Source organism: Plectropomus leopardus, chromosome 7 (assembly GCF_008729295.1).
Source record: "Plectropomus leopardus isolate mb chromosome 7, YSFRI_Pleo_2.0, whole genome shotgun sequence".
Lineage (NCBI taxonomy): Eukaryota > Metazoa > Chordata > Actinopteri > Perciformes > Serranidae > Plectropomus > Plectropomus leopardus.
Genome location: NC_056469.1, coordinates 25615716 through 25627460, shown reverse-complemented (window position 1 = coordinate 25627460; position 11745 = coordinate 25615716). Strand labels below are relative to the sequence as shown.

The 11745-nt window shown below is 39.8% G+C and overlaps 1 protein-coding gene across 2 annotated transcripts; it reads right to left on the bottom strand.

Annotated features, from left to right (window-relative positions):
- Positions 1 to 200: 200 nt before the first annotated feature.
- Positions 201 to 11711, bottom strand: flcn (folliculin). Of its 2 annotated transcripts, none has more exons than XM_042490762.1 (12): positions 11456 to 11711; positions 11076 to 11288; positions 10451 to 10609; positions 10125 to 10346; positions 9854 to 10020; positions 9670 to 9761; positions 7368 to 7531; positions 6582 to 6695; positions 4677 to 4800; positions 4415 to 4540; positions 3780 to 3882; positions 201 to 1222 (listed from the first exon to the last, which is right to left on the bottom strand). In XM_042490762.1, exons 2-12 carry the CDS (start codon positions 11286 to 11288, stop codon positions 1015 to 1017), a joined length of 1692 nt encoding a protein of 563 aa, XP_042346696.1. In that variant the 5' UTR covers positions 11456 to 11711; the 3' UTR covers positions 201 to 1014. The 2 variants fall into 2 exon arrangements, with proteins under 2 accessions (XP_042346696.1, XP_042346697.1); XM_042490763.1 differs by having other exon boundaries at positions 10463 to 10609.
- Between the last annotated feature and the right edge of the window lie 34 nt (positions 11712 to 11745).

Genomic DNA, 11745 nt, shown 5'->3' with positions numbered 1-11745 from the left:
AAAAAGGTAAAACTCTATTAAGACGCAGCAGCATTCCAACAATGCTGAGAAGTAGACAATTTGGCTTGGATTTGGTTTGCAAAGAAAGCTAATCAATCCTAATATCTACAAATTCACTTTTCCATTTAAATTGGGCTGCAAAATGAGCTGAAATTACACAATCATTACATGCATACTGATCAAGAAAAAAACACCCCCCATTGATTTTAAACAAAACCGTATGTTGTTGAATTTTATTGACTGAAGTCTGCAAGCTTCAGCAACACAACAAGCTCAATTAACTGTGGTATGAAAAAAAACAAAAACGCAGCTTTTTAGTGGATCAGTGTGAGACTGGCTCATTAAGAATCTAAAATCCTGCTGATGTGGTCGGCTGTACTGGAGCAGGGCCGTGTTATGCAACTGCTTTGTACATTTCAGGACACCAGAAAACCTTAAAAGTGTTGTCTTACACCACTTGAGGCTTGCTGGCCGACAGCCACTCAAACAAGTGAGTGGGAGCTGGCAGAGGAAATGCTGCTCTCCTCCTCCGATTCACTCCCTCTTTATTCTTCCTGTTCACCACAAGATGGAGCCAATTGTGGAATTTAAAAACAGGATATCAAAATGAGAGTTCATATTAATTTGTTTCATTTTAAAACATCAGTAAAGAGTGAACAAAGTGCAAAGTCTGTAATAAGTTAAACTTCACATATAAGTATGAAGAGGTTTCTACAATAATCCCCTTTGACAAACAAAAGCCCTCATGCATTATCCAAACTGACCATACGTGTTAATCTGTGCAGGATAATAATCAGTGTTAGGAACGGTACATTTCTACTTAAAACGACAATAATGGATGAGTCAGAGCATTTCTGTCATCCATTCACTTTCCTCTTTCACTCCACTAAAAGTCCCAAAATAATGATGAAAGGAGTCTTGCTTTCACTTTCCCTTCATTAGTATTTCCCCCTTTTCAGCTCCCTTTCTTTCACCCCCTCTACCTCCTCCTCCTCCTCCTCCTCCTCCTCTTTGTCACTGGCTGGGGCTCCTCTCCCCTCCTCGGACGGCTGTCATTAAATGACTTTTGTAGGTTTTGCTGAGTCCAGTCATCCAGAACTTGAGCAGCCTGACGTTGTCCTCCTCGCCCGGCCCTGTGGCGCCCAGGAGGGCCAGAACCTTCTGGGTGTCCTCCCTCCCTCGCCCGTCCACTTTGGAGAACTTAAACAGCACCTTGACTTTACTGAAGGAGAGAGAACAAGCTATGAGAATAAAAGGGAACTTCAATGCTTTTCCACATTTTCTGTCATACGAATAACGTAACAATGTTCGATGATTTTATTAAAAATGGCTTAACTTTCAAATAATAAGGTAAACGTCAGTAAAAGTACTCACTGTGAGCTAAAACCTCAGGCTTCACACTGTTCTAAATTAACTATTGTATGTTTCTTTCTACTTTGGCTCCAAGATGAGGCCAAATTGTGACAGATTTATTTATATGGTCATCTGCTCCAGGCACTACTACATGTAGCTACATGCTAACATCACAGAAACCTGTAAACTTGGTTAGCGATGTTGTTAATTTCTCCCCAATTCTGTATCAAATTCCTGTCATGTCTGATTGTGTACAGAAGCTTTTCTTGGTGATTTTTCACAATAGAAAGTGCAGCTATGCAGCTACAGTCAGTCCCTGGGTGCAAGTGCACTGCTACATGTAGCTACGTGCTAAGATCATGGAAAACTGTAATCTTGGTTGTTAATGTTGTTAATTGATCCCCAATTTTGGACTATATTACTGCTGAAACATGTCTGGTTGTAAAATTTTGTTCTTTTAATGGTGATTTTTCACAGTAAAAAGTGCCGCAATACTCTGAAACAGTCATTCCCAGGCTGCAGGTGCATTGCTACATGTAGCTACATAACATGAGGGAAACATGTAATCTTGGTTGCCGATAATGTTAATTTATCCCTGATTTTGGATGTCCAGTTTTGAAGATTTTAAGTTTAGAAGCTTTCATTAGTGATTTTTCACTGTAGTAAGTGCTGCTGTATTCTGTTACAGTCATGTCAAGGAGTGATTTCAAGGCGTGTAATTTTAGCTTAAATAATAACATGTCTTCTGGCAAGAATTGCAAGTCAGAAAAAAAGAGATTGCACAAAATGTCTGTGGAGAAATTGAAACCCAGTCCAATCAGTTTAGATCACATTAGAAACGGTAATATTAGATGGTATTAATCATTTTAATTAATCATATTTCACATGTATTTTTCAACCCCAACAGTATAGAATTTAAGTGTTTAGTGTTAAATCATTGTCAGACTTGAATTTTGCATTTACTTTTTTACCTTGGCTCAACCAATGAGGACCCTCACAGATGTCACAATAGAAAGTGCTGCTATATTCTGGTACAGTTACTCCCAGGCTGCAAGTACAATGCTACATGCTACACGTCAGGGAAGCATGTAATCTTGGTTGATTTCAGATAATATTCCTATTGGAACATATTTAATTGTAAAGATTTGGTTAAGAAGCTTTTACTGGTTATTTTCATGGTACAAAGTGTCCATATTTTCTGTTACAGTCGTGTCAAGGAGTGATGTCAAGGTGTGTAATGGCAGCTTAAATAATAACATGTCTTCAGGCAAGAGTTAGAAGAGAAGAAAGTGAATGCAGAAAATGTCAAAAGAAAGTGAAAGAACAAAAATATCTTTGTGGAGAAATAACTGAAACCCAATCCAATCAGTTTATACCACATCGGATACAGTCATGTCAGAAGGTATTAATCATTTGAAATCATCATTTCACAAGTATTTTTTAACCTCAACAGTGTGGAATGAAAGTGTTCAGTGTTAAAACATAGCAAGACTTAAATTGTGCATTGATTTTTTACCTTAGCTCAAATAATTAGGACCCTCACGGGTGCTAATGTCAGGGGAAACTTCTTATCTCAGGTTTACCGCCCAATTTTGGATAATACTTTTGGAACTTTTATGGTTGTTAAGATTTCGGTTTAGAAGCTTTTATTGGTGATTTTTCTCAGTGTAGAAAATGCAGTTATTTTCCATTACAATCATCCCCCCGCTGCAAGTTCAATGTTATATGTAGCTACTTAACGTGAAATCTTGGTTTGCGACATTGTTAATTTCACCACGATTTCGGATCACGTTCCTGTTAGAACACATCCAGTTGTGTTTGAAACTTTTATTTGTGATTATTCATAGCACAGTCATTTTCTGGCTCCAATTATGACTCAGTGACGCAGAAATGCGGAAAACCAGGAAATGCTGACAGGTGCTCAAGCAGCAAGCCTTCTCAGTCAGTATGAGGAAAATAATGTGGTTTTTTTTTTAAAGCATGTAAACATGTTCAAGAAGGAACCCAAAAAAAAGTATGAACCTAAAAATTTGTAGCACAAAGCAGTTTTATATTTTATAAACTAAGCACATTATCCATATTATAATTTAAATATTCAGTACTAATTGTCCATTACTGTATTTCTGTCCTTTATATTTTACACACTTACATACTCAGCATACTATTCATACTTTATTTTAAATATTTAAATATTTACATACTATGCTTATTGTTTAACTCTTACTGTATTTTCTGTTTTCTATCTTTATATACTTGAGCTGGTACTTCTTTCTACTTGCTATAATTCACTTTGCTGGCATCAGAGCGACTGTAATGAACCACAGTTTCCCTCCAGGGATCAATAAAGTATTTCTGATTTTGAAAATGAGCACAATAGCTTTTCTTTAAAGGTTATTTCCTATAAATTATGATTGAACTTTACTCACTTCATCCATTCTTCCTTCAGACACAGCAGGCAGTGAGACACGACGTCCACAGACAAGTTCTCATTAGACAGAGCCACTTCCAGCTTGTTCAATAACGTGGGACCTGACAAAACAGAAACAAAGATTGTTTGACAGTTCATCATATGGTTGTTATTCAATAAGTCTAAGTGCAACCTTTTTTGGCTTTCATGTTTCTTGCCAACTTAAATAATTCCAACAAGGAGGTTGTGTTTTTTGGTCCCTTTTGTCCATGTGCTATCACAAAAACTTGCTGATGGAACAGTTTCGAATGAAAGCTGGCAGAGAGATAGGCTATGGGACAAAGAACAGATCACTTATTTGATGGAGATCCAGATCCTGGTTTGGGACATGTCTGAACATTTTCCTCCTCACATTCACCTCTGCTCTTACTTAAATGAAAATGCTATCAAAACAAAACATTATAGATGCAGTTTCACATCCAAATTACATTTAAAAAATTCTGGTTTTAATTCAAATTAAGTTCTGCCTTGGCAAAGATAGGCACTTCTTGCTTTTGAGGTTGAACCAACAGACAAATGACTGTATATTTTGTGACACTGAAAGTGAAAGCAGACATACAGTGACTATTTATAACTTAAGGTATGCTCACTCACCCCTGTCTGTGGGCTGTGTGTTGGCACTACTGATGGTGAACTGAAAAAGCGAGGAGATATCATCTTCACCCGCTGCTGAGGTCTGACAGCTCTTCTCTGAACTGACATCCACCAGCACTGAAAACTCTACAGGAAAAACAAAAGGAAGATCAAATCAACACAATGTGACCTATATGTGCAAGATTACAACTTGTAACAGAAGTTTTCTTTGAGACTTCTGATAGTAACATATAGTAGTGTGAGTCCACAGAGGCTCCTGTACCTGAGGAGCTGACGTGCGTAGGGATGGGCACATCAGGGCTGAGACCCAGGAAGTTGCATTTGTAGGCCTCCTCATACTGAGCACTGTATGGCACTGAACGCACACAGCCTACTGGGAGCAAAGACTGATGGGAAACAGGACAGAGATTCAGATTATAAACATGGCCATCTCTGTTATTCTGACTAATAGGTCACAGAAGACACTTTAACATGATACATTAAGAAAAGCACAAGTATAAATACTACAATTAGTGATGGCTAAATTCCAATTACTTCCCTCACTTCTCGGTAACCTTCATGCTGCTTCAGTAGCCCTTTTTACAGAGATTGTACTGTAGAAATGCTAAGAAGTCACCTCTTTACATTGACTTTGCATTTTTACACTGAGTGTGACTTTAGCTAGCATGGCGGTACTGAAATGTGTTCCCCCATCAAATAGTCCCCCCCGCCTCAGTTCAGGTTTAGGTAGGGGAAACACATATAGACGGGAAAACACAATAACGGCATTGCAAGAGGCAAATAAAGGTGTGGCAGGTGTGTAACTCAATAGTGTTGGCCTCTAGTGTGACATATAACAGATGCATCAGCAAAGCTTTCAAAACAAGAAAGAAAAAAAAGACAAAAAGAAAGAAATAGGGAAATTACATTTGTGATGCCTTTCTCAAGGGCCCCTCGACAGTTCCCAGGAACATGAACTGGCACTTCTCCAGCTACCAGTCCACAGTCCATACGGGGACTTAAACCGGCAACTCTCCGGTCCCCAATTCAAGACAGACTGAGCTATTGCTGCCCAATGCTAATGGCATAACATTACAGTAACAACCATTTTCTGTCCTGTTTTTGCCACTTACTGTCTACCCATTTTCGGCCGCTGTTCTACCTTTTTGAGTTAGCTGCTAACTGCTTCTTGCTGCTTTTTAAATCTCCCGACAGAGGATTGCATAAATAACACAGTGTCAAAACGTCACACCCGTCTCCTCCATGGTCTTTTTACACAGACCACCGCTGCAAACTTAAAGGCAACTCTGCCCCCCCACTGGGTGTTATACTTATTTATAAATAACAGGGAGGTAGAATCGCGGCGTGATATTCCCGCCATGAACAGGCTGTGTAAAAAGGGACTAAGGGAATTTTTGTCACACTGTCATGGCTTACTGGAATTTTGGAAAAGAGCTGAGTCATTGTTAATGTTATTCGCTAACACTTGAGAATTTCCCCAGATGACAAGTCATTGTGTCTGCATGAAAAAGGCCTGGGAAGCAGAAATCTTGCAACAATCTAATTGTAATCATATACAATTAACAAAAAAAAAAAAAAAAAAATCCAATATGGAAAACCATTTCAAAAGGATCACATACAAAAAATACACTCAGATATCTTTCCACAGTAAAAAGAAACCGTGATTGTCCTGTGAAAACAGTTACATGCTCTGTCTCGTTTGTGTATCTTGCACTGAAAGGTCGGGGAAGCGTGTATGGGCAAAGACGTTTTAAGGTGTGTAATGGTAGCTTAAATAATGATACGTCTTCAGGCAAAACTTGGAAGATATTAAAAAAAAGAAAGAAATTGAATGCACAAAAATATCTTTGTGGAGAAATAACTGAAACCCAAACCAATCAGTTTATATCACATCAAATGAGGACAGTCAGAAGGTATTGATCATTTTAATCAGAAGGTATGAATCGTTTTTTTTTTAATCAAACTGCAGTATGAAAGTATGAAATGAAGAATTTACTATTTTATGATTGTAAGAGTTAAACTGTGCATTTACATATACCTTCGCTAAAAACAATGAGGACCCTCACAGGTGCTCAAGGTCACTTGTCCTTATTGATATTTAGCATTGTGATAATAACACTACCTCTTCTAACAGGGCAGAAAAGGATACAGTGGTAAAGTTATCTACCTTGAGGACTGTAAAAGCTGACTGGATGAGCCCGGGGTCTGCGCCTCTCCATATGACCTGATTTCCCATGAGCACGTGCCACACTAGCTGACGAAACTCTGCCGCCCCGAGGACCTGCAGGACAAATCAGACTGTAATGTGCAGCAGCTCACAGATACAGAGTTTGAGCTGATGTAAAAATGCTAATTAAATTATTTCATAGTCATTAAAGAGTAACTTTTCAACTTGGACCCTATTTTCACAAGTTTTTGTATCTAAGTGACTAACGGGAACAACACTTTTTAAATTGATCCAGTATTGAGCGAGAGAGCCGCAGCCAGCAGCTGTAACCACTCAGGGAAAAGCACACTGTCAATTTATGTTCACTTAATGGTTTTGCCACTGACAGGTTCAAATTGGTGTTTTGTTTGTGTCTGAAAAAGGATGGAAAGGATCCCAAAGACAGACCTTTTTGTTAAAAATGCCATAAAACCATTAATTCCTTGGTTGAGGATAAAAATAATGATAACGATCAACGACAACAACAACAACAACAACAATAATAATAATAATGTATGTATATTATTTAAAGGCGCCTTTCAAAGCACTCAGTGACACCTTATCAGACACAGCTAAAATCAAGCAGTAATGCATCCGTAGATCATAAAAACACAACACAATCATCACCATTAAGTCATCATCGATGAAAACCTCAATGTGTGTGTCACCATTAGATCAGAAATAATATGCCAGTTTTTATTAGCTTCCACACAAAAAATGTCAAGCTGAAAAAGTACCTAAATTTACCTGTCTCAAATGCCTCAGAGACCTAAATTTTGGGCCGGGTAATTCATTTAATTTCGCATCATCACACAGGAAGTCGAGGCCCAGCTCGCTCTCTGATTGGTGCCGCTGTGACGTAGAACCGCCTCCTTCTGCTCCCTCCCAGCAGCTCATTTCCTCTTCTTGCTCTTTAGAAAGCAAAGAATGACAAAAACACAGAAATAGCGATGATCAAATGTTCTTAAGCCAGTTACCACTGTGGGGGAAATTCCATGGGAAATTTGTAAAGAGCTGGTACACTCTATATATAGCGTCATGTACACAAGATACTTAACATCCTGTTTCAAGACTAAAATCAGCACTGTGCAATTTCACCTCTTATCTATGACTAATTTCAATTCCAAAACAAATAGTTTTGCGAGTGGGCACAAGATGTAACAGCTTCCCTGCAGTATCAGGGTGACTGAGTCTGTGCTACATAAAAAAAGAAATTCAACTTAAAAGAACTTCAATTTACACTGTTTTAATATTTCTTAATGTTAATGATGTAATTATTTTATTTTATTGTCTTGTTTTAATTACTTGGTAATTGTGATTTTGACAGGTGCAACAGGAATAAACTGTGTGTACTTACAATATTAATAAAAGGGAAAAGGGTATTAAAATTCCACAAACTAAGAGCCGCTCTGGACTCGGAAATATCTCTGTAAATCTTTTAATCACTCTCTAAATCTTAACTAATAATTGTGTAAACACTTTCTGGAAAGGCTGTGTATTTGAGCACAATGGCTCAGTGAACAGCTCTGTTTTTTTTGCTGGCTGGAGCGTGTCTGCACTGACTGACCCAGTGAATCACACGTTCACAGGAGGCTTTTCAGACTGATGATAAACCATGGCACATTGTGGAAACAAATTACATCTGCTGATATCATCCTCCAGCAAGAGGCCGAACATTGCCTGGAAGTCAAGACATGTTGAGGCATTGCCAAGGTAAACGATACCCCCTTTCCTGATAAGTTTTATTTTACTGTAAAAAGGGTTGGGCATCGGTACTTGATGCCTTTATGGTAAAGATGTAAATAACCCAGTACCATGTAGTCTCAAAACACCTCCGGTGAAACGATAACTGCATTCAGTCCTTCTTGTATTTAGAAAACTAGAATTACGCTTATGTGGTTGTACGCTTCTGCACACCAGTCAAGTTGCACTTACAGTTTACATCTGTGTCTGTGACAACACGGATGCTTCCCGCACACATCTGCCCCCCAACAGCACAGAGGATCTATACAGTCTGCACAGTTTCAACGTGGGCACCCAAGATTAGTGTCACCAATTTATGATCTGACCAAATGTTTCCCCTTCTGTTCCTGACTTATGACGCTGAGTAATAGCCAGAAAAATGTTTTTGCAGAACATTGGGACGTCACGGTTTACCTTTGACCTCTTGGATGTAAAATGTCAGACCTTCATCTTTATATCCTATGACGCATTTGTTTGAAGTTTGAGTGTATGAATTCTTGAGTTATGGCCAAAACATGTTTTATGAGGTCACCATGACCTTTGACCACCAGATTCTAACAACTTCATTGTTAGTCCAAGTGGATGTTTGTAGCAAATTTGAGGAAACTGCCTCAAGGTATTCTTGAAACATTACGTTCACAAGAATGATATGGATGAAAGGTCAATGTGATCTTAACCTTTGACCACCAAAAGCTAATCAACTCATCCTTGAGTCCACTCAAATGCTTTTGTTGAATTTGAAGAAATTCTCTCAAGGTGTTCTTGAGATATCGCATTCACAAGAATGAGTTAGACAAGGTCAAAGTGATCTTGACCTTTAACCCATGACCACCAAAATCTAATCAATTCATCCTTGAGTCCAGGTGGGTGTTTGTACTACATTTAAAGAAAATCCCTCAAAGCGTTCTTGAAAGACTGCATTCACATGGGCCAGATGTAAAACATAATGCCTATATGTATGTTTTGCCTCACAGCCAGTCAACTTACGCATTCTTTCATTTAATGCGATGTGTGATTGGCCCACTACTGCAGCAGCCACAACCCAAACAGCCTGTGGTGTGGTGAAGTGCAGCGCAATGTATTTGACGATGTTGGCAGTTAATTGTGCTGAGATGCCACCAAAATGTTTGAAAATAAAGGTGGTATTTTACACAACTGAGTGTTTCAGTTTACATAATTGGTATTGAATGATATAGAAAAAACAGGTATCAAATTAAGTGCTCTACTGACATCAGTATCACTTTGTAGGTAATGGCACTGCAATTTTATTAAACAATACCCAGCCGTAGTGGTAAACACTAGCTACCTGTCTGTCTCTCTATGAGCACCAGTGTGTCCTCAGTGGGTGCTCCCTCCAGCAGCTTCTCTGTCAGACGACTACCACAGGCCTTCAGCAGCCTAGAGACAATGTGAAAACACAAATCCACACGTCAAAGTGAGCCATTACAGACAACAGCTTGCACAGTGGAGCTGACAGTTTATCGACTCACCAGCTGAAGGAGGAGTGCAGGCTGGCCCACAGGTTGGGATGCTGTGTGAGAGAAGTCAGTGATCGGGCTGCGTTGCCACTCCTTTGGTGTGGGAAAACTGCAGGTGAGAAGACGCTGTTTATCCTCGCTGCTCTCTGGGGACAAACTCCTTGCTCATTATCAAACACCTGGAGAGAACAGTTCAAAGAAATGAGATGCTCTAGATGCCTGTGGATTAAGTCTTAATACATGCCTGTTTTGAAAAAGGACATTGTTTATGTGTGCACTCTACCTTGAGGGCTGTGCTTTGAAGGCTCTGTATTGTGAGTCTAAGGTGGCGTAACAGGAAAGGCCAGGAGTTAATAAGGTAGATCCTGTCCATAGCAACCATGACAATACTGTACCAGCGCTGGAAACCCCTGGCCAGGCTGTCTTTGATAAAGAACGTGTGTGAGAACACAAAACCATGTTGCTCATCTCCAAAGAAAATCGGCCCTTCACGGCCGGGACACACCTGATGAAACAGACAGAGAGAAAATATGTAGAAGTCCAAGTGGCAACAGAAGTGTATGAAGTGAATGGGATGTGTGACTCACACACACATACATGCAGACGTACGTCACTGTTTACCTCACAGCTGAGGCTGCGTACGCAGGCCTGGCGTACCACGCTAAATAGCTGTGGCTGTCTGGGGTGCTGGTGGCTCAGGAAGCGAATGCCTGTTTCATCGTCGATGCTCACAAAGCCAGGGTGAGATGCTGGAAGAGATCGACATCCCTATGATGCAAGGAGAAGAAGGAAATTAGTATTTTAAGACACATGACAGGACTACAGGCTCACCTGCATACCAAAAAGTTATAGCTAGAGCGTTGTTATGTAGAGCAGCGATTCCCAACTGGTGGGTCCATTTGGCTACAAGTGTCTTGTGAGTGTGTCAAGTTTGTAAAAAACGCACTTATTTTGTAGTACAGTGAATTTCTAGCACAGAGCTTTAAAGTGTCATTTCTGTATTTTTTTTGCTTATGTTTTATTTCTTTGTGTTACAAGCCAAAGTGTTGTTTAGATTTTGTGAAATAGCGTGGAATATGGGTTAATTTATCTAGTGTGTCGGCCTTGAACTAATGACTAAGAAGAAATCTGGACTCTATGATTAGACCAGTTGGGAACCACTGATGTCAGGGCAGGAGGGGGGAAAGGGTGGTTCCCATTGAGTTGATATCATCTGCTGTTTCTCTGCACTCACCTCACACATTTCTCCTCTCTGTGTGGCCGAGCTGTTGGCCCTCATGGTCAGCCCTTCACCTTCTCGGTCACCATCTCTGTCCCTGTCCCCCGGCACAGGGGCACCTGCCTGGGATGAAGGGGATGGGGACGGAGGGTGCAGTGCCTCGGTGCAAAACAGTGTCCGGGGGCCATGGAGCTCACAGAAGTGACAGAGAGCAACCAGAGCATTCATCTGAAAGGGAGATAACAAGTTTTATAAATGTTTATTGTACTGAATATATCTGAGTTGAACATTAACAATCAGTTAATAATACAACATTTGTATCTGGTCATTCACTCGCATTACTAGGTCATTTCAGCAGGTCGTTACAGCTGATAATATCAGACAGACAGTCTTACCTTCAGCACAGAGCCAAGTTCAACAAATGACTGGTGCTCAATGCTACTTCACAAAGGGACATTCATTGGTCGCAACGTCCAAAAAAGCAGTTATATCAAAAGCAGCATCTTAATACAGTAATATAAAACAAACCCAATTCTTCATTTAGTACGTTTCGGAAAAAAACATGATTCTAAGCGTCTCAAATTTAGTTTTTCTACACTTTCCTTGTTCTGTTTTCCTTCAGTGAAGCTGCTGCTAGCTGGCAACAACAGATCCTGTCACATGACGCAGAGTCACGCGCTCGAGC